The 23,761-nt window shown below is 40.2% G+C and overlaps 1 protein-coding gene across 4 annotated transcripts in view; it reads left to right on the plus strand.

The window, feature by feature from the left end:
* Positions 1–23,761, plus strand: part of SYCP2 (synaptonemal complex protein 2) — a 52,548-nt gene extending 28,787 nt beyond the window's left edge. For all 4 annotated transcript variants that reach the window (XM_081010990.1, XM_081010993.1, XM_081010991.1 and 1 more), the window contains exons 28-44: positions 5,828–5,883; positions 6,501–6,552; positions 7,251–7,416; positions 7,929–7,993; positions 8,588–8,767; positions 9,552–9,753; positions 11,549–11,772; positions 13,730–13,903; positions 14,580–14,670; positions 15,093–15,236; positions 16,942–17,072; positions 18,476–18,570; positions 18,651–18,750; positions 19,896–19,954; positions 20,118–20,196; positions 22,845–22,901; positions 23,008–23,761. In XM_081010990.1, the coding sequence (XP_080867116.1) occupies positions 5,828–5,883; positions 6,501–6,552; positions 7,251–7,416; positions 7,929–7,993; positions 8,588–8,767; positions 9,552–9,753; positions 11,549–11,772; positions 13,730–13,903; positions 14,580–14,670; positions 15,093–15,236; positions 16,942–17,072; positions 18,476–18,570; positions 18,651–18,750; positions 19,896–19,954; positions 20,118–20,196; positions 22,845–22,901; positions 23,008–23,079 (1,947 nt within the window). In that variant the 3' untranslated portion in view covers positions 23,080–23,761. The remainder of the gene's footprint in view (positions 1–5,827; positions 5,884–6,500; positions 6,553–7,250; positions 7,417–7,928; positions 7,994–8,587; positions 8,768–9,551; positions 9,754–11,548; positions 11,773–13,729; positions 13,904–14,579; positions 14,671–15,092; positions 15,237–16,941; positions 17,073–18,475; positions 18,571–18,650; positions 18,751–19,895; positions 19,955–20,117; positions 20,197–22,844; positions 22,902–23,007) is intronic.

Here is a 23,761-nt window from a genome sequence, read left to right on the forward strand (position 1 = left end):
GGTAAACGGCGTTTCCGTGCCCTGCTCTGGTTCACCAGAAGTGGCTTAGTCATTCTGGTCACATGACCCGGAAGCTGTATGCCGGCTCCCTCAGCCAGTAAAGCAAAACGAGCGCCACAACCCCAGAGTCATCCGCGACTGGACCTAATGGTCAGGGGGCCCCTTTACCTTTAATTATAAACAGATGATCACCTGCACAGTCACATTAGGGACAGCTCTACATTAGGTAGGGTATAGCAGCCCACATAAGGCAGTCAATTTGGGAGTACCGTTATAATGGGAAGAGCAGTCCTAATGGTGGGAAGCGCAGAGTGACAGATTCAATGCAACATCCTTAACCTTATCTTCATGCTGGATCCATAGCTGGCCCTGCGCTGCCTCTGTAACTGTTGGAATTCTGCCTGGGTCAGAGGAATGTGCCACAAGCGTAGGCACCGGCAGATATTCCTGTCGACCTCCCCGCGTCTCCCAACCTCTGCTGATAAGCAGGCGAGGTCCGGCGATTCTTCTCAGATGTATGAGAGGAACACACCGTTCTTCCTCTCTCCCCTTTGGTGTCCCCAGGGAGGGGAAAGAAGCAGACAGAAAACTATTTACATCATTTATTTCTGCCTCTTACATCAGTACAGAGAATCATGTCTGCACTCAACAACAGCAAGAAGAAACTCCTCCCAAGTACATCCAGTACGGGTCATATGACACACACACACACTGAGCTAACATCCGGTGCTCAGTACAGAATGGACTGCCCCTTTGTTCCCATGGCAACAGTCACAAACATCCTGTCTGGCTTTCCAGCCACAAGCAGCTGGCTGAGCTGCTAGAGCCTTTGCTTGCTGCAGCATTGGTGCTTTATGGTAACATACTCCCCCTAAAGTATCAATGTGTGCTGCGAGCAAAGCGTCATCCAGAGAAGAAAACAAATGGTTGTTATATTTATAACATTCCCCTGTTGTTTCAGTTCCACCCTTGGAACTACCCGCCACTGGTTTAACCAATGTACCTCTCTGGTTGTGTGACTTCGCATTACCTCGGTTAACAACTCTCTGTTGTGCCTTTGTCTCTGACTCAGACACAGCTTCAATCTGTCCTTGGTCGTTTACAATAGCAACATATGCAAGGTTAGCAAACTCCTTTGAATACCTCTTGGGTGGTACACCCTTCGTTGCTCTCTCAGACCTACGTAAAAGTTGCTGCTCTTCTCTGCTTTCTGGTTCAGCCTCTGAACTCTCTGGAGAACTAGTACTAAGCTTAATCAATGGTTCATCCTCCTCTTCTGAGGGTCTAGTCATTATGTGAGATTTCCTCTCAATGACTGTGACAACTGAGCTGTCTGAGCTATCGCTGTCATCATCAGTACTACTGAACTCAATAAGATCAAACTCATTATCATCATCTGAATCGTTTCCTGTGGGAAATGTCTGTACTACAACCCGCTCTTGCTTTGGAGCACTCTCTAGGAACTTTGTGAGAATCACCTGACCAGATTCAGACAAAATTACTCTGTAGAGACCCTTTTCATAACCCACAAAAATGCCTCTGGCATTCTTTACACCACCTGGAGCTTCTGTTCTCACATGAGACCCGAAAACCTTAAAATAGGCAACAGAAGGTTTTCTATTGAACAGCTTCTCAAAAGGAGAACATCCCAACTCTGTTGATACTTTTCTCAGCCACACATGAAGATAGGACGCTAGCGATTCGGCCCAATATACATGTGGCAAATGTGAACTCAGCAATTGCGCATTCATTCCCTTTTGCAATTCTTTGTTCACTTTTACACAGACCCCCCTGTTCCACGCTTCTTGCGAAACTGCCACTTTGTGGTCTATCCCTTTTCCATCCAGGAACTTCTGAAACTTCTGTAACAGAAAAATTTGCTTCTCATCTGTGAAAAGACAATCAATGTTAGCATCATGCATACTTTTAACCTTGTCACAAAACTCCTGAAACTTTTCTAAAGTTTCTTGCGGTTTCTCCATCATATAAACCCAAGAATAATTAGTGAAACAATCCACACACAAAAGGTAATACTTTGCACCGCCTCTAGATGGTTCTAGAGGACCAATCACATCAGCATACACCCGCTGAAATGCTCTGTCGACCTTCTTGGTCTTAGTCACCTTCCTGGTGCTCACACTGGTCATGGTCACCCCTGCAAGAGAGATTTCGTTAGAAACAGAAGAATTACATTTCATGTAATCACTTTGATCAAAAGTCAACAAATACAGTCCATCTTTCTCTTTGGCAGTAAGAAACAGTTCTCCATCTTTGTAGATCTTGCAGCTTTTAGCATCATAGGACAGTTTCAGTCCTTTCTTTGCAATCTGCGACACGCTCAGCAGATTAAATCTCAGTTCTGGAACCAGGTAAACATCATTTATAGTCAAGTTCAGACTCTCAAGATACACAGTCCCAATTCCAGTCGCTTCCAACTCCTGACCGTTGGCCTGTTTCACAGTGAAGCTTTGCTTCTTCAACGTCGAAAACAGTCCTCTGTGCGGGCACATGTGAACCGTTGCGCCCGTGTCAATTATGAACGAGTTTCCAACATCTGGCGTGGTTCCTTTCGCCATCATAGCCTTTGCAGGTTTCACCTGGCACTTGGTACGGCTTTTGCCTGACGCCTGAGGCTTCTTACAGTTTCGCTGTAGATGCCCAGTCTGTCCACAATTGTAGCATCGGACAGCACTCAATGCTACACCATGCTCCCCAGTAGCATCAGCAGTGGGGGAATTAGAACTCTGTTCTTCCCTCCCCCTTTCTTTTTCTTCCAGTGCAGCAAGTCTGTCGTGTTCATTCAGGACCACAGCACAAACTCTCTCCGCGGTCAGCTGCGCGGCCGGTAGGGAACCAAGCTGACTGGCAACAACCTTGTAGGTGCGGCTAAGGCTGTTTATCATCATGAAGCAAAACACTTCCTCCTGAAGACGGAAATTGCGTTCCACCATCTGTTGACGCAGAAACTTCATTTCTGTCAGGTGCGCTTGAACATCTCCATCAGGCGCAAGTCTCAGATTGGTCAATTTCTCGAAATACAGCAACGCTGAAGAACCAGCATCTCTCTGATGCGTAGTACGCAGCGTGTCCCATACCTCTTTCGCGTTTTCTAAATGCTGAACATGCACCAACTGATCATCTGAGACACACAGAATTATAACAGTCCTGGCCCTTACATTCCGTGATTCCCAACCTCCGGTTGGTGCTGCAGGGATGGGGTTTTCAATTACATCAAAAAGCCTCTGATTCTGCAGCAGGGCCTTCATCTTTACAGACCAAGATGAATAATTGTCATTGGTCAAGAGAGGTGGGCAAGGCAGACCTCCCCCTTTCTTGGCATCCATTTTGAATCCAAGCCTCTCTCACCTCCAAACAAGCTGCAAAATCCAACAGCTGTTTTGTTCCTTTCTCACGCAGCAAACTGCAAATTGTTTACGCTCTTTGCACCTGGCAGCTAAACTCAGGCTGCTATTGAAAAGTCCCTTCCAAGAGCTCGTAAACCTTGTTTGTAGCCAAAACATTCTCTGGTTTTGTTTCGCTTTCCCAGGCTCACAGTCAGAGTCCAGCCCCTTTGCCAGTAACTTTCCAGGACCGTTACCTAGCAACAATGCATTTCAATAGGACATCTTATCTACCACAAAAATTTGTGGAATGCAGGCTTCAGCCTTCAAGCTGCAGGCCTCTTCCTCCGGAGCTTTTGTTTTCTTTGAAACGCAGCTCCGTGAACCAGGGAATTAATCTTCCTGCGTTCACACTTTCAGCCCGAAATGCAGCATACCTTGAACTTTGTTGCTCTGGAAAACACCTCTTCTTTCCACCAGCTGTCTGTGGAGCCTCTAGCTTTTCTCAGACGCTTTTCTCCCTCCTTGGAGCAGAGGAGGACAATCCACCAGCCTCTCATGCAGATGTCCGATGAATCGCAACCATCCGAAGGCTGCCACTGTTGGAATTCTGCCTGGGTCAGAGGAATGTGCCACAAGCGTAGGCACCGGCAGATATTCCTGTCGACCTCCCCGCGTCTCCCAACCTCTGCTGATAAGCAGGCGAGGTCCGGCGATTCTTCTCAGATGTATGAGAGGAACACACCGTTCTTCCTCTCTCCCCTTTGGTGTCCCCAGGGAGGGGAAAGAAGCAGACAGAAAACTATTTACATCATTTATTTCTGCCTCTTACATCAGTACAGAGAATCATGTCTGCACTCAACAACAGCAAGAAGAAACTCCTCCCAAGTACATCCAGTACGGGTCATATGACACACACACACACTGAGCTAACATCCGGTGCTCAGTACAGAATGGACTGCCCCTTTGTTCCCATGGCAACAGTCACAAACATCCTGTCTGGCTTTCCAGCCACAAGCAGCTGGCTGAGCTGCTAGAGCCTTTGCTTGCTGCAGCATTGGTGCTTTATGGTAACAGTAACACCCTGTTTTGCAGCCCTCCACTAACTACTGCCAGCAGCAACAGTTTCCCAAGACACCCATGCTTACAACAGGAACAGTGAGGCCCCCATAGTGGCAAAGCCCCACCGTTGACAGAAGGGTACCTCCTAATTGTATCCCCTGCAACAGCACAGTTTTGAATTGTGCACTTCATTATTATATTTTTTGCCACCATGTGCCTTTGAAATTTTCTGGCTCCAGCTCCAGGCATACCCCCAAACTGGGAGAAATTTAGAGGGAACAAACTGCACTTAATGTAAATGAATGATTGCTTAGGTAAATAAATAATTATAACACCATTTTAACATATTCTTGGCCCACTTTCATTTTCTTTACATAGTATAAATGATATACCGTTTGGCATATTTTTTAAAAAAAACATTTTATTCAGCATGCTTCTTTGGTGATAATGATTTTTTTAAAAAATTAATGATAATACATTAATCCAGTTCAAGCCACAGACAACTAATCAACAAGCAGGGCACTCAGATTTAGGTGCATCAAATACATCAAAGAGTTCATCCTGCTAGCTCTGCATTCAGATTCCCATCTGCATCATAGGTAACTGTGGAAGAGATTTTGCACACAAAGATAAACATAGATGGAATAACATAAAATCACTCACTGAAATAAAAGGATTGCATTGAAACTGATAGTCCAAACACCATAGCCTGTCATTGTCTATCCACCTGCTCACTGCTTCCAAATGAGAGTCACTAGAAGCCCAGAGAAAACGATGTGTTCCTATTGCCACCTAAAACAACATGAATGTTGCAAGGATCTCCTGTGGCAGAGTAACTCCAGCAGTAGAGCAATAATGGCAAATGAAATATGTGTATATGGCAGTTATAATGGGTGGAATGCAGGCTGCACGAAGCAGCTCACCTCATGCTTTATTCAAAGGGCAGCATGATTTGTATGGAAAACGTGATTCCCTCAGATACCCATAATATTATAAGGATATATGAAATTGAAAGGAGCTGATTATATTTTCCATGCCTCTAACATTTTAATAGGGATATTTGATACTTCAGAGTTTCATAATGAGATTTGGAACCATGTAAACAGTGTTTATTTCGAAGGGGCTTATCAGTATCTAACCCTATGCATTGCTACAGCTATATACAAAATAGACTGGATTAATGGAGGATATGGAAAAACAATTGTAGTATTTCCTATGCTGTTTCAGTAATTTTTACTAAGTCTCTAGAGTCTTTTGCAGAAGGATATAGTCTGTTTTTGTAAATTTCATTACAAAAAGGAAATAAAAATACTTGATTGCTTGGGTGATATAACCATCAAAAATAGGTGAACAAGGGGGAAAAAGTTGCAGTGAGATTTGATTTATTTCTGTTTGATTTATGTCTTTTGGTATTTACATTTTAGATCCAAGAATTTCATCTTACCAAACTGGAAGCTAGTACTGATGTTCCAAAGAAAAAGTAAGCATATGTGGATCATTAGACCCAAATTCCTTTTAACGCACCTTATGATATTAAAAGTATAAGTACATATATTTTGATTTGATTACTACAGTGGTACCGCTTCTTACGGGCGCGATCCATTCCGGGGTGCCATTCGCACCCCGAAAAATCCGTAAGTAGAGCCCCACTTCTGCATGTGACGCAATAGAACGCTCCTGCACATGTGCGCAGAGCGCTCAGGCGTGCGCGGCGAAATCCGGAAGTATACACTTCTGGGTTTGCCGCATTCGCAACCCAAAAATCCGCAACATGAACCTAACGCAGCTAGAGGTATGACCGTATTTTACACAACCATCTCAAGACAATGTATGATAAAACAGCAAAAATATAGGTAAAAATATAAAAAGCCCATAAATCTGAAACAAAACTAAAACAGACACTTGTAGCAAAGACCCATTTATCCACCTGAGAAAGCTTGTTGGAACAAAAATATATTCAGTTGTTTCCAGAAGTGTAGATAGTGGGTACCTGTTGTATCTTGATAAGATTTTCCAGACATTCAAGTAGTCAAAAAACAAATTAATCCAAATAGAGTACCTATAATTTTTACATGATTTACTTTATATTCGTTTCAGGAACCATGGAAATAAAGAGGAAATTATAATCCAAAAGAAGCAAGATAAGAAGGTATTTAAAGACCAGGAATACAAAAGAAGAATTAAAAGTCCCCAATATTTAAAACAGTTTGTTCAGTAAATATATTATATAAGGGGTGCAAAAAGCCATCTACAAATCATGAATGTAATCCATAGATTAATATACTCACAAATCCAGATTTCTTGCATGGGGAGCCTTTCTGTGTGCTGGAAGTGGAGGAGGAGGGGGCTGCAGCTGCAATGAATGGCTGCCTAGCATGGAGCAAAGCAGCCACTCTGTTCTTCTGTTAGCCAATCAAAAAAGTTAATTGGAGAGAAGGGGTAGAATTAACTTGGGCAGACCTGAGAGGGAACTTCATCCCTCTGGTCTGTCATAAAAGAAATGAGGATTTGCCAAGGGGGGAGCCCTTGTATTTCCAACTTTCTTAGCCCTACCCACCTTTTCTGCTATAATATGGTGTTAGCTAAGCTGTGTTAAGTTATGATGAGAGTGCTATGGACCCAGGTTTAGCTACTCGTTGACAGTTGGGAAATAATTTTACCCAGGATCATAATTGGCTATTTTGACAACCACTGGGCTTAAATCAGTCATGGCAAACTAGTTTCATTGGTTTTGGTTGTCTTCAGTGTTTGACTTGTTTAAGGACTCAGTCCTAAGTAATTTAGCTGGAAAGGCTCCTGCAAATTTAATGTCAGTAAATGGTTTATCAGTGTTTTCTTATTTTATAGAACAGAACTAATAAAAACAAGAAGCACATTTTCAGTGACACAGATACAGAATATAGAGATGACAGGACAGATATTAGCTGGCTAAGAGAATCAAATAGAAAACCTAAACTGCAGCTGGTTGACTATAGCAGACCCAGAAAACAGAAGTCTAAAACTCTGGATACAAGTACGCAATCTATATATTACAAATTTTATAGCTGTAACGATCTTCACTTCGTTCTATGATAGTAAATGTCTTACTATTTTGCTGTCTTGTAGGCTTTCAGTGTAGTATACTTAAAACATGTCAGATGAATTTCTAGCATTGGATATTATATTTTTCCTTGACAGATTTAGCGGCGGGGAGGACGTACTAGTGATATTTTGCTGTTTCTTGATTGGGTAAAATATGAAAATAGTATAAAGCTTACTGTTTAATATACTCCACTGGAACAAACTTTGTAGATCAGGAATGACAGGTTAGAGTTCCTGTTCATTAATGGTACTCTGATTTCACATTTTAAATGACTATATGTACCTACATTGAGGGAATCTAGGGCATGTTTAATGACATATGAATCAAAGATTTTAAAATTTGTTCTGAGTAGTGAAGCAGAATATAATTGGCCTAAATGAAGTTCTTTTGCACTTGATGTTGTAAGGTTTTGTTTTGTTTTGTTTTGTTTTGTTTTGTTTTAGATATATATTCTGTATCACCAAGCGTGGGGGAAATACCTCAACAGAAGAAAACCATAAATGATAAGGTATGATAAAACTTTCAAACTGTCAATAAATATTATTTTTTTAAAAAAAACTTTCAAACTGTATATCTTAGAAGCATTAATACTGAGTCACTCCATATGACAAGACATATAAATAATCTTATCACATAAGCAAAGTCGATTCAGTTAGCTGTGCAATATAAGGAGGAGCTGTTTGGCCATTTTTCATTTCATTTTTTCTGCCTTGCTTGAAGCAGACCTATAATTTCTTTGAACTCCTATTCTGGCCTGTTATCTTTACTCAAGATTTGCCAGTCTTTTCTGTTCAATGAATTCCATGCATTGATTTGCCTGTTTTCTCCTCCATTAAAAAGGGGTAGAAGCAAGGATTTAGTTTTCTTTGCTTGTGTTCACCTTAGCCTTTCCTGCCCTTTCCCCGTTACTTCTGTTATACTTTCCTGCTACTAGCGACATGCCAAAGACTGTTTTAGATATGGGAGCCATTTTGTGTTATTCCATGCCCTCCACAGACCTCACATTTTGTGGTTGGCCCCCATGTCACTTCCTCAAAATTCTGAATGTGCTCATTGGCCAGATAATTAATAACATGTTCGTACTTTGTTGGAATAAATAAAGGTACCAGTTTCTACCAATCAATGTGATAATGATGCTGTGGGAAAAGCAGCACCAACCAGATCAAGACAACCCAGAAAAGCAGCACTAGCCAAAAAACGTTATAAAGAACTCTCAGATTCATCAACTGAAAGTGAAGAGGAATCAGTACACTTAACTAAGAAAGACATTTTAAAAGAACGTGTAAGTTGTAGTTTTTTGTGCAGCGTTATAAATTATTTTAGATTCTGTTAGAGTTTGCATTTTAAAGACTCCCTAGTAAATTAAAAATAATTGTAAATATATTGAAATGCCCTTAACTGATCTTAAACAATTAAGCTGTAATAATATAATAATAGAAAACATTTTTTTAGCAGAGGGTAAGGATCCCATTTCTCCCTAGCACTCTGAATTTGTAATTGTACAAATTTATTGTCGTTTTAAGCACAAATAAATGCCCATGATAGATTGTAGTTCCAGGAGAAGGGAAACATAAAAAGCAGAGAAATGTGTGAATATTAGTACAGTACCAGGTTAAAGAAGGAGAAATTGAAATGCTACAGGAAAAATACTAGGGCAAACATAGCATGATAGAAATACAGTTACACTCTTGGATTCCTACTTTGTCTAATGGTAAAACACTGAGTGGAATTCCATGTCACTCCGTGATGTGTTTTCCATCAGTGCAAGCCTTTAAGTTTGCCAGATAGAATTATTCCCCCCTTCTTCTTGCCCTGTGTGCTGTTCTGGAGGTTTCTTTTGACACCCCCCCCCCCGCCAAATCAGTTTTTGGGGGGAAGGATGGAAAAGCCCATTGTACAAGTGGAAGTCTTTTTCCAGGGCTTCCACTGATGAGGCTCATTAAGTGAATCCGGCCCAATATTTTTGAATTAATATTTTAATTATTAATTTTGTTTCCAGCATAAAATCTCCAGTGTGCTTAGTATCTAGTGAAATGTGTCAGATATTATTTTTTTGGTATTTCCAGCCAGAACACAAAAGTATGAAAAACAAAGCTGTCGATCAACCAAAGGTACAACAATGTGTTGCTTCCAGTGAGGTGACCAAAATAAAACAGGTACAGCAAGTAAAAAAGTCCACTAAATCAAAAGATAATGTGCCGAAACAACAAATGGAGTTATCACCACTGTCTTCGTCTGAGAGCCTACCTTCTTTTGAGACACTGAGAGGTAAGTTTTATATTTTTACTTGTATATTTGTTATTGTGAGTAATACTGAGTAAATACTGAAACTTAAATACATGCATACTGGTACAACAAAGCATCAAAACATTATAAAATTATATAATCATAAAATACAAAAAACCCCCCTAACAGTCATTTATAACACGCAATATTTAACAGTTTTGGGATAACTAAAATTAAACTGTAACAGTGAAACCCAGCAAGTTTTTTTGCGATTTTTGTTGCCATACATCTCTTAACACTGTGATTCTGCAGCTGAGGCACCATCAGGAAACTATTCACTGGATGGATAGACACCTATTAATAGCTCTTGTTAGATGCCTTAATTTGGAGAACATGGCTTGATGTTCCTCTTCTAGAAGCAGTCCTGCCTACCACTTCAGAGAAAACAATCAATTTCTGTAGGCTGGCGGTGGGGGCAGACTTTCTAAGAATAATTGAGAGCTGCTGAAAACCTACAATTTATGCTGAAGGGGAAATGATATTTTATTGGTACCTACGCAACACAGGCTACCCTCCAAAAGCTACTGGGTATCTGTTAGACTCAAGTAATTCTATATTTTTATAGTACTGTACTTTCTTTACTGTTTCTTTCCTGCTACCTCTGAATTGCCAGACTTAAAGAAGTTAGATCTGATAAATTAAGAGAGCAGCAGGATATAACAAATTCACTCACTCTGTTACTGACAGTCTAGGTAAGTCATTGTGCTTTTCTGATGAAAAGTGTAATGTCTGGTGAGTAAAAACTCTGGGAGAAAACAATTAGAAAACTGCAAGAAAAGAATTCTGTGTCAAGGAATGTAATGTGTCATCACTGGACGGGGTGATAGTTGCGTGGCAAATGAACATAGCTCATTGACAGAGCACATGCTTTGCATTAAAAAAGAGTCTGGGTTCAGTCCTAGTCATCTTTAGGTAGTGTTGGAAAAGACATCTGTCTTAAACCCTAGACAGTCACTACCAGTCAGTGGCTTGCCTTAGATGCAGAAGCAGAGTATTGGTGCACACTGCTCAGCAGTGTCCACTTTTCTCTTCCCCTGCTTCTGTCGCACTGGAAGAAAGTATCCAAAGTACTGGCTTAGCATTATGAGCAAGCCATCACTCATTGTTTGTTGCACCTAAACATGCCACAAGCAGTAATTGATTCCACTTGTGGCTTGTTTGGAAAGAAACAAATCAAAAGAGTGGTTCACATGCAGCAGTAACCCAGTGCTCTAGTTTGTTTCCTCCCAGCATGGCAAAGGCAGGGATGGGAGAGAAGCAAATCAGATACTTACTGAACATCACACACTATCATGCTGCTTGTTTGCATTAGAAAGTGTTTTATTTTAAAATATGGTTTAACATATGAACCAGATGGACTAATGGTATTCAGTGTTATAAGATTGCTTGCTGTGTTTCTGTACAATGAAAGAACACATTTTACATGCTTGAGATCGCAGAAATCTCCAGTTCAAAAGAGGACTGGGAAAGATCCCTGACTGAGCCTCAGGAGAGTTGCTGCCTGCTAGAAGATAAAATAGGCTAGACTAGAGGAATGGAGTGGTTGCTTTGCGTGTTAGATAGCTTCATATATTCATCATGCCATAGCTTCCCTTCCCTCATGAGTTTGTAGTAGAATGTAAAATGAATATGCAGTTGCAATTTAGAACGGGGGTTGAGGTTGGGGAGGAGAGTTCACAGCCTGAGACTTGCACAAGCACATTCTTAAGTGTTCAGTGGTCAGATGCTGTGTGTGAACAAACCAGTATGTTGAATTATGCCTTTATTATTTGTTTAGGCTGGCAGAAGGGAACAAGGGAAGAATCTACTGATCATATTTCAGAGAGAAGGTCATCTTTGTCATCCTTGCTTCACACACCTGAAAAGGAAGAATCCTTGAGCAATATCAAAAATGTGTCTGCTTTAGTGAAAATGGATAAGTTAATGCAGCTTCCTGAAAAGGACCAAACACAGATGTTTGAATCTGAAGACTTGTCACCTGTTTTAAGTCCAGTTCCTTCGGTAAATATGGAGTATTTTTAAAAAGAATTACCTTAATTCAGATATTATATTAAAAACTATTAGTTTGATATGTAGAGGCCATACCTATGCATATTTGCTAGGAAGTAACTCCCATTGACTTCAGTGGTGCTAACTCCCAATGTCATGTGTGTAGGATTACAACCTTCTTATTCTTCCTATTCATTATATTTGTATTTTGTCCTTCATTCATAGATTTCAAGGTGTTTCACAGCAAAAAATACCCTAGTAATTAGACAAAGCAGGTTATTACAGCTGTCTTTACTTTGCCTTTGCTAAAATACAAATGATGTAACATACAGTATAGAAAAGCCTATAATCTCATTTCTCCTTCTAGTGGTCACAATATATGTATATTGTGTGGTCACAATATATGTATATTGTGTATATGTATATAAGGAAGGGAGTGATTGTTTTCCTATGGTGTTTTCATTTTTTTATTTGATTAATCTGATTTTCCATATATACTTGCAGCATAGTTGTAAGCATATTTGGTCAGGTAAGCCGCATTGAGTTCAGTGGGCTTACCCCCTGCCTACTACTGAATTTGCTCATAAGTCTGTTCACACATACATGTGGACCCTCATCTACCACATGTTAATGGAGGCACAACTTTGAGTTAGTTTTATCTGGAGACAGTCGCACACCACAGTGGTTATTGCACTATGCTACTATCAATTTAGAAATGCCAACACAGTCTTTCTTAATTAGGGGAATTATCAAGAAAACAAAGATGTAGCTACAAGTGGCAAGTGATAAGTAAAATGGCTTTGCTGCTTGAAGTACCAATACAGATATGTAAAGAAGCAAGACAGTTGTTACAAGTTGCACAGACTACCCAAACCCATATTACATGTCCCGTGACCTTAATAATTACATCCCAGGGAAGGAAGAGTTAAGGAGACATCGTTTCTTGAATTTCACCTTGACCTGCAGTGACATGGTCACAACTGAGTCCAGGGTTCCTGGCATCAATTCATTTGATTTGTGTTGGGGTATTTACAGTTATATTAAGCTTGCAAAGTAAAGTTCCTGTGCTCTCTTAGAAGGCTCTCAACCTGCTTAAGTTAGGATGGGAAGACTGATAAGAACCCGCCTGATACAGTTCCAGAATTAGAAAAAGCTTTCCTTTTGGAATAATTGGCTTGAGCTTCCCACAAGGGGCCTGACTAATTCCAAATAAAATAGCACATTTGGTTGAGGAGCAGGAAGGCAAGGATAAGAAATCTAGCCAAGGTTGAAGGAGTCTCCTACTAGCATCCATTGGAGCAGGTTTGAAACAGAGCAGAGTAGAGCAGTATTCTGGGCAAAAGGCTGAACAGTTTGGGCATCAGCAAGATACGCATTTACAGGAAAGAAGCTTCCTGTCAGGCTTAAAGACAGTTCTAGACAGAAGCGATATTGAGTGTTAATTATTTCCAAGTACTGAGTTATTACCAGACATATCAATACAACTTTCCCACTGCAGAGTGACAGGAAGGTCTCAAGAGGTCTCTGGACAATCAAAAAACAGCATGAGGTTATTGAGGTGTCTCTCATGATGAAGGGAGGTGGCACTTTCCCAGGAAATGCAAATTTAGATGTAATCTAGTTATTGGTGGAATATACTTACTGGAGGAAGGCCCCAGGGCTGAATATATGTATGCTTGCATAAGATACAACAAAGGTTCTGTACTATCCTTTCTAGTCATAGCTGACACTATGAGATAAAGTCCGCTTAAACCAATGTTGCCTTCTATGTTACTTCAAATAATACTGCACTCATTGCTCAGAGCCATTCAAAATATAGTTCCAAGGCATGTACAAAATTCTGACTGAACCAAGCTTCTCGGTTAACAGTTTTCTGAAGGTTGCAACCTTCAGTGATCTTACACATTGGAAAAATCTGCATGTGTATTTTTCCTTAGAGTCATTTACCAAAAACCATTTTTCTTTGTAGCTGAACCTTAGTCCCTCCACTACAAAAAGAAAAGGCACCAGTGTCCAAAAAGCAGATGTAGCAGACAAATATGGCACTCTTGAAGCAATTAGCATGCAAAATTACTCTTTAAACAGATCATCTGATATAGAACTGAAAGATCTTTCTGAAAACCTTGTGAAAAATGGGAAAGAGGTACATTATATCCAATGCAATTGTTGCGTTTGGTGGCGAAATAGTTCTCTTTTGCTGTTATTGTTATAGTTATTGTTCTTGTAGTTACTGTTCTTTTATTCTTGTAGTTATTGTTTTTTTGAAAATACATTTCTTCATTGTTTCAGATTGAACATTTTGTTGTGGAAACAGTCAAAAAGAATAGGCCAATGCAAATTCTAAATACTATACTACATTTTCCCCTGTTTTTATGAAAGGCACAAACTGTTTGCTATTTGCCTTTGAAATTTATAAGCCCAGCAAACATTTATTTCTACATACCATACTTTTTAAAGCTACATTTGGACTGAAATTCAAAACACAATTGCTAGAGAGTGAGCCCTATTGAATACAAGGGGATCTGAGCAGGGCCTCACAGGACACAATCCAGCCAACATTTTTTAGTTCCAGTTATTTCAATGAGAGATATTTAAGCATTTAATAGAATTTAAAAGTGCTTAACTGTAGCTGGATTATGCCATATGTTTCTAAAGCACATTAGTGTAACTGTTGAAAATTAATTTTAAAGTATTGGAGCAACTGTATTTTTGGCAATTTTTCATTTATGTTGTCTGTTAAATATTCACACGTTAGCTTAATCTAAGGTAATCTTACAAATTGGTTTAACATTTGGTTAACATTATGCAACTATTTTTAGGGTTCTGTATCTCCATCTCAATTATCCACACCTAGCAAAAGTGAGGAAGAACTATGGCATGCGGAACCTCTTACTAACACACATAAATCTGGTTTGTAAATTTTGCTTTCTGAAAAAAAAGATAAACAGCAGATCTGTAGTTTGCTATATAGACAATGGAAAGTCTTTAATTTCTTGCTGTCTATTTTACATGGTCTGAGAAAACAAGTAGCTGCATATTGTTTGAAAATTGGGGCTCGCTAAGTTTCTAAGTGGATGATTGCAAATCATTACATTATTCCCGAGGGCACTTTCTTTCTTGTCAGAATACTGCTATATGCCCCCTTTCTCATGGCAAACTAAATATAATGAACTTTTTGAGCTCCAAGGAGCTGAAGAAATAAATTATGTAGCACTTCTGTGTCTTGTGATATGCACACCCTTACATGCTGTTTAGGTATTGAATTGAGCACAACTATATAATGCTGTATTTTATTGCTGTGGTTTATAACATTTGTTTAAATATTGTCTTAGGACCTACAATACATACTAATTTCAAACGATTGTACCAGGAGGATACTGAAAGTGATTCTGATGAAGAAGGAGTTAAAAGAGAGGGAAGAAAAAGAAAGCTGCTCCCTAGGAAGTTATTTAAAGCACATAATAGCACTTGTAAAGGTCAGCTGGAACTGAAGTTGCTCTTTGAAATTGTGTAAAATGTACACAGATCTCAACTTTCCCATCTCAGTCATTTCATCTGTAATATTAAAAGGCATTTAAGTAAAATAATAAAAGTTGGGCTCTGAAGAACCACTGAACTAGTTATTAGCTCAAGGAGGCTCTGAACATATATTTCTCCCACACACCCAGCTATATGGCTTCTGAAACTGGGCAGAGTTTCTAAAGCAGTTTTATTCAGTTGAAATAGAAGGGGGGGGGGGCACCTGAAGTTCTAAGGCCTTGGGTATTCGTAAAGTAGTTATGGAATCCCAACTGGAAGTCTCTGTTAATAGGGAAGAAACTTACTGTGAATTAAGTGCCTCCTCCTTATTTGACAGGGAGTGTCAGAAACTATATAGGTGCTTGCAACTCTATCTTGCTCTGACCATCGCTGTTGCAGTGCATGTGTTCTTAATATATATTTTCAAAATACCCTTGTAATTTTGCATTTTTACATCATAGCATCATGTGAGATACATAGATTACACTCACAGCTGTGGTTATCGTAATACATAGTGAATGGTTACAATTCAAAACGAAAACCTAAGAATGGTTTACTGCAAGATTAAAGAATTGTTGCAAAAGTCAGTTTCATCAAACACACACTCCTCTTCTTGCAAGAGGAATACTTTAGAATTAGAAGTCCAAGTCTTTGTCAAATGCTTCTGATATACAGTGCCACCTTATGATGAAAGGCGGAACAACATCTTCTGCAAATACAAATTGATCATTTGAATTTCCCAGCAAATTTTGTTGAAGAGCATAGCAGTATTAGCTTTTTTTTCTCTACTTCTTTGAACTTCTAAACGGGCTCTATTGGATGCCTTTCATATGATTGTTTTTCTGTATGAATATAAGGGGGAAAACTTGCTGCTATGTGTGATGGTAACATACCCATCTATTTCATACATATGTTGGAAAGTCACGATTGGCAATATGTTTCCAAAATGGGGATATGTTAACAAAATTGGCTTAGGGTAACATTGAAGCTAAGCAGGTCTGGGCTTGATCAGGTCTTGGATTGATATGTATGGCACCATGCATTGAGGTCATTAATGTAACATTTCTAACAATGTAACAATCTAACATTTGCACGATCTTTACACTTTATCATATACCGTATATGCGTATACCAATAAATTGCTGTGTGTGAAACAGTGTTTAGGTTGCTGTTAGTTAGTCACTTTATTTTGCCCAGGGCAGCCCAAAGAAACTTACAACCAACCACAAAAAAAAAATACCCACATAGATACATTATAACCAAAGGAGAAAGCAAATACTTTAAGAAAGATCCACATCTGAAAGGCCACAGGTGGTTAAAAGCCAAAGGCCTGGTTATAGAGGAAAGTTTTTGCCTGATGCCTGAAAATATGCAATGAATGCGCCAGGTGAGCCTCCCAGGGGAGAGCAGTCTACAAATGAGGAATCACTGCAGAAAAGGCCCATCTTCATGTTGCCACCCTCCAGACCTCTCATGGAGTGGACACACATAGAAGGGCCTCAAATTATGATTGCAGGGTCTAAATCAGTTCATATGGGGAGGGGCAGTCATTGAAGTTATTTGAATAAGCACCATATATCTTAGGAAGTGCATCCATAGTGATAGGAGCATATAACAGATGGCATCTGAATCATGATACATAAATCTTTTTTATTTTTTTAGTTTCTGAGAGCATGTCTCCTTTGTCCATCAATGATGCGTCTACATTTGATGGAGAAATCTGGGGTGCTGACAGTTCAAGTGTAGGGATGATGTGTCAGAAGGTTTGCAAGGAGTTTGCCAGGAAAACACAGGCGAGTCTTTATCCCTCATATCGCACACCTTTTATTGGTAGAATATTTAGTCTTGTTAAGAAGAAGGTTACATATAGACTTGTGGGTTGCTTTTGATTACAAATGGGGATATTCCAGATAGCAGCAGAAGTTATCCTGCTCTCCAAGAAGTCCTCTGTAAATATCATTATTGTTGCGTGCCCAGGCACTGTGATCCACCACCCTGCAGCAGTGTTAAATGACCACTTGTGACAACAATCGTTTTGGTTCACATCCAGCCACAGCTTTATTGATTGCATATGTAAGTGGCTTTAGCTCAGGCCAAATCCTGCCTGTTGGTTGATTCTCCTCAGGGGTAAATCGTTGGTGAGGGAGCCCTATGACATTCATTAAATAGGTTGATGACTGCCTTTTGAGGAGTGCAGTGGCCCTAGCCCCCGAATGGGCATCTTGACAGGAGCACCTCCTCCAGGATCCCTTTAACAGTATACCCCATTCCCTTGATGGGGTAGGCAGAAGGCTTACAATATCCCTTTGAACCAATAACTAAGGCTTAACTGAATGCCTTATCCGCCCAAGTTGTGACAATTGCTACGAGGTAGGCGAAACCCCCAGGTCAGCCAATTGACCTGAAGGACAACCCCCCCCCCAGCCCCGAATACAGCAACCGATCGTAATCCATAGCAAGCTCATAATAGTATTACCCCCCCATGGTGGGTAGGATGCAGTTTAACTAAAGACCATAGTGCCAGGCATGGAGGCTGCACTCTTTAAATACCCTGGGAGCAGCCTTGAGGGAATTCCTATGACAGACTCAGTCAGGCCCGCCCCTCAGAGTTCCCGCCTCTTGGTCTAGCTGCTATTGGCCAATCTACAACTGGATTCAATTCTACCTTTCCTCTGGCCAGTGGGAGAGCTTCTAACTGCTTCCTGGGGATCTGGCTGAGGTGGCTGGGTGCAGTGGGATGCTGCCATGCCACCCACCAAAGAGGGTAAGCAGAATTGTTGTTACTAAATTTGTTGCCTGCCCTTCACCAGCAGGTGACCAAGCAGGTTGCAACAATTTAAAATTCAAACAGTTAATGCAGATTACAATCACAGGAGTAGGATAGGCTCTGAAAAGGCATATCTCAGATGTCAAAGGCCAGGGTAAAGAGAGAAAAGAGAATTCATTGTCTGTGTTCTAGTACACAATATTCTAGCCTTCCATGTGCTTGTCATTGCTTATGAAATGCTTCCAGGGGATAAATCTGTCACTGCTTTCATGCAATCTTTTAAAATGGCAGCTGGAGTATATTTTTTTCAGAGTTCTGGTTTTTAAAGCATCGTTTTGGGAAACCTTTCAGGAGGAATGGTGTGTGGTTCTTATATGGAAGGGGTGGGAATTGACAGGACATAATTTTTGTTTTCTCTTCTGTTTTTAGAGCCGCTCAAAGAGAATGGACAATTTTACAAAGCAGTCATTGAAAACAACTCACCAGCATTTGGATGCAATGAGTAGTGAGTTACATAAGTGCAGGTGTGTATTGAATAATTGCTCAAAAATGAATGTTCTGTTGCATGTATTGTGTATTTTTCTTTTTCTTTGTATTTTTGCAGGACCAAACAGCTGGAACATCTTCATTCCTGTCTCATGAAAGAGCTTGAATGTTTTGAAAAAGATTCACAGGCTTTGAGAAATATGGAGAAAGACTTCTCAGTAGGTGCTTCTACTCACAGAAATATTAAACTACTTGAATTACTTGCTGTGATTTGAATGTAGGGCATTTAAAAGTACTTATGAACATGGAGAAATTTAAAGGGGGTTCCTAGACTGGAGGTATCCCTCCCAGAAGCCTAACAGAAAAAGATGCAGGCTCCAAGTAAGAAGATAGCCCTTTATTGAAATACAAATGAGCATAGGGACAGTCTCAAAGATTAGGAGGCTGCAAAGGACCGCAGCCAAAGCAATTTCTCTTGCACACTTCCAGATTATACACCTTATTTCCATTCACTGCTTAAAGGATCACAGCAATCTTAGCATTTGCCACTCAATGTCATCATCCAGAACCAATCAAAATCTTTTAGCTTTCAGATCAACCCTCTTGATGATTTTATGTAATTACATATAATAATTTGTCAGTGTCTTTATTAAGACTTTGACCAATGTTCCTATTCATTAAATGTCTCCCAATATCTGCTTTCATCTGTCTAAAAAACAGTTCGAGATTAATCACAATTGTCATGCCTAGCCGATCCTCTTTTCATTCATAGAATGGTCACCGTACATTCTAATAGTTTATTCTTTTCAGTGCTCGTGAATGAACATTTGCTACCAGCAGGCTATCACTTTATTACAGGCCTTTCCCCAGGTCTTAGGTATAGGTAAAGGTACCCCCTGACCGTTAGGTCCAATTGCAGATGACTCTAGGGTTGCGTGCTCATCTCGCTCTATAGGCCGAGAGAGCTGCCGTTTGTCCACAGACATGTGGCCAGCATGACTAAGCCGCTTCTGGTGAACCAGAGCAGCGCACGGAAATGCCGTTTACCTTCCCGCCAGAGTGGTACCTATTTATTTACTTGCACTTTGACGCGCTTTCGAACTGCTAGGTTGGCAGGAGCTGGGACCGAACAACTGGAGCTCACCCTGTCATGCGGATTCAAACCGCCGACCTTCTGATCAGCAAGCCCTAGGCTCTGTGGTTTATCCCACAGCGCCACCTGCTCCCCACAATTAGCAACATAGTATAGTGTTAAAACACAGATATTAATAGTAATAGCCAAAATAAATAAAAAAAGCAAGGCTTGTTTCACATGTGAAAAAAAGGATTTCTTATACTGATTTTTATTTTATTCTACTTGCAGAACTTTTCAAAGAAGCATTTTGAAACATTTAGTACTTACAAGAAAAATGAGCAACAGAGGTTAGTGTGCTTTCTTATTATTGGAGCACAACAGCGCCCTGCATCTTTGTTGTTGCAACTACTTTTAATGTTACACAGGAGTACATGGTGCTTGTGAGGACAAGTTTTTCCCCTGTGTCAAAGCAAAGATACTTAAATGGTCTTTTGATCTATATTCTCTTAGATTTCAGAATCTTAAAACTTCATTCGAAAAGAACATGTACCATACTGCTGACGTTGAGGAAAGCATTTTTACATCTGAGGTATGTAATTTCTCCTGCTTGACAGAAGGGAAGCAGTTACAGTGTACCGCTTTTAATGCCTGACTATAAACATCCCAAAAGATATACCCAACAAGACTCAATACATATGAAAAATACAGAAGCCCTCTCATGGTGGAGTTCTCCTTCCAGTAGTAATCTTGTGTCTACATTGTTTTTAGAAAGTGGTTCATATGCTGCCTTAAAGGGGGCCTAAATCAATTTTTAAAAAATAGAATTAAGTAAAATAAATCAAGGACCAATTTCAATAGTAGCTAATTGGGTGATGTCGTAAATATGAATTCTAGACCTTTCCTGAGAATTGGTCTACCATACAGCAGTCTGAGTTGACTGAATAAATCATGTGTTTTCTGCAGGTAGTAAATGCAACAGGTAGCTGAGGACAGCCTCAGCTCCCTGGTTATGTATATTACCTCCTCCTGCTTGACAGTGGTATCTCGGGTTACATACACTTCAGGTTACAGACTCCGCTAACCCAGAAATAGTACCTCGGGTTAAGAACTTTGCTTCAGGATGAGAACAGAAATCACACGGCGGCAGCGGGAGGCCCCATTAGCTAAAGTGGTGCTTCAGGTTAAGAACAGTTTCAGGTTAAGAACAGACCTCAAGAACGAATTAAGTTCTTAACCCGAGGTACCACTGTATACATGTGTTTGTTTTGTTAAGCCCTCACCTGTGGCTCCTAGAAGCTGTCAGCATGCAACAGTGGCCACACCCCAGGAAATGGTTTTGACTGGCCAGCTAAGCCAATGCATCTCAAACCCTCATTGAGTTAGGGACTTCCCTGCATTTGAAGACAGGCTCTGGTGGATTGAGTGGATGAGATCAATAGTGAGCCAAATGATCAAGAAGGCAGTTTCTGAACATGCTGTAGAGGGAAATGGGCAGACTGGAAATGGTCAAACTGGAAAGGTTGCCCATCTAGGAGAAGGGAAACTCTGATCCTAAACCTCCGCTACCTTGTGGATATACTTATCTGTGAGAAAGACTTCTGGAGTGACCCCCCAAGGAAAAATCCATACAAACTGTCCTGCAGGACATGTTTGAGAAAAGGAATAAAGCCTGCATAAACCTGGAGTGGAGTCCCTAAGATGGTTGAATGGTGTCTTGTAAGCCAGCAGCCAAGCTGGTGCCAAATGTATTGCTCTGCTTTCCTTTGGACCACATCAGCGAGGCTGAGAGAGATCTTGTCATCTGGGCAGCCCATTGCCTGGGCTTGCTTACCAGGGGGGGTCACTTCAGTGCTATTAACACAGCAAAAACAACACAGGAGGCAGTTGTTACAAGTTACCATTCTCTGCAGCCACAACTTTGCCCCCAGAAGTGCACTTCATTGTCTTTCAAGACAGTTGCCAAGAATGTGTTGTGTTGAATTTTGCTAGTACCTGTTAAAAACATAATGTCTGGAACACCCCTATAACACCTACTCTGCTATTATGACATGAAACCTTCCCCAGGCTCCTGCTTCTCATATTTCCAGAGATAGTGCAGTTGAGCAGGAGCACTGACATCTGCCTCCCCCTGTTTAGAAGGGTGCAACTGGTACGTGGCTCATTAAGTAATTAAAGGCATTTGTGAGACCAGCATATGCATCCACAAAAGTAGCTCCCTGTGTGACTTGTGGCTTTGGCTTTGCTTCCTTTCAATGAATCTCTGCTGGCAGCAAATAATTCTGCCCCAGTTCTACCACATGTTTGGAGTTCTGAATCATTCTGAAAAAGAGTTGCAGCAGAGATTATGACCCACCTCTGTGTTGGGTCTGCATGATTCACTTGCTTGCTACCAGTCAGCAGACAAGCTAACTTAGCCTTGCAGACACCCACAACAGTGAAACATGGTAGGTGGCCTCTTCTGGGTAATTTTCTTATAGAAACCTTTGCTAACAGTGATGCTTGCTTTCTAGTTTAATTCTGATGTTTGATATTAGGTGTGGGGAACCTCTGGCACTCCAGGTGTTGCTGAGTCCCAGAAAGCATCTGGGGGACCAAAGGTTCTCCACTCATCGTTTAACTGATGTGCATGGAGGGCCACAGAAAGGCAAAGGAGAATGAGAGAACATATTTTGAAACTGCAAGAAGACGGCTTGGGACTTCTGATGCCTTAGTTGCCTGGCAAGTGGCAATCTTCCAGCTGTGCTGTCTCAGCGCAGAAGCTCTAAGAATTTCAGAAAAACTATAGTCATTTGGTTTGACTTTGCTTTCTGCAGCTTTGTTGTTGTTTGGTCGTTTAGTCGTGTCCGACTCTTCGTGACCCCATGGACCAGAGCACGCCAGGCACTCCTGTCTTCCACTGCCTCCCGCAGTTTGGTCAAACTCATGTTTGTAGCTTCGAGAACACTGTCCAACCATCTCGTCCTCTGTCGTCCCCTTCTCCTTGTGTCCTCAATCTTTCCCAACATCAGGGTCTTTTCCAGGGAGTCTTCTCTTCTCATGAGGTGGCCAAAGTATTGGAGCCTCAGCTTCAGGATCTGTCCTTCCAGTGAGCACTCAGGGCTAATTTCCTTAAGAATGGATGCGTTTGATCTTCTTGCAGTCCATGGGACTCTCAAGAGTCTCAAAGGAGACTCAGCTTCTGCAGCTTTAGTCGAAATTAAAAAGTGAAAATACACCAAATTTTTGGTTTTATTTTAGATGCAGCTAATGAAAGATGACATGAAGGGGCTCCAAGAAAAATTCCTTAAGGAAATGGTAAAAATAAAATTATATCTTCATTGTACATTACTTTAAAACAAAGTTCTTTTGTTAAAATATTTTAAAAGAAATAAAACCTAACTTAATGACTTTTTTTTCACAGCATGAAGAAGAATTGCTTAATGTTCGCAAAGGACTACAGTCACTCTTTATGGTAGAAGATAAAAACTTCTAACGTGGTTTATGATGTAAATGCAACAAGTTAAAAGAGACAACATGTTTGTATTGCATTTTGGTAATGTGAGTGACCCATCATTTCTGTAATGGGGTTTCTTTCTACTTGTTGATTGGATGTAATTATAGAGAGCAAACAATTTACATGAAAATGATATTTATCATTATTGTAATTTATGTAGATAAAGTATTTTTATGTTAAGTGATGTTTTGCTTTTAAAAGAAATTGTGTTCTAAAAGGAATTCCAATAATCGAGGGATTTTTCTAAAATACAATGCCCAGCTTAAGTTAGTCATGAGTTAATTTAGCTGGAATGGGGCCAATTCTTTAAAATTAGCTGTGATTAAATCCTGCTTAAACCAAGAATTAACTGTACTTTTTAAAAAAACTTCCCATATGATGAGCAAAGAAATTAGGTCTTTGGATAAGTTCATATTACTATTGAAAATAGGAGAGATCATATGTATGCATTGCAAAATGCAGTCTGTAATTAGAAATTCTGTAGCAGTTAAAGAGAAATTAGATGGTGTTCATGCAAGTTTAATCCAAGTTATCTTAGCTTCCAGATGGAATTTCTTATAACCCAAACATTTCTAAATGTGTTCTTTAACTGTTTTGGGAATGTATATTTAAAATTACAAAAATGTACATTTTAGAAAATTAAAATAGATTCTGCAAAATA

The sequence above is a fragment of the Podarcis pityusensis genome, assembly GCF_964106645.2.
Source record: "Podarcis pityusensis genome assembly, chromosome: 6".
Classification (NCBI taxonomy): domain Eukaryota; kingdom Metazoa; phylum Chordata; class Lepidosauria; order Squamata; family Lacertidae; genus Podarcis; species Podarcis pityusensis.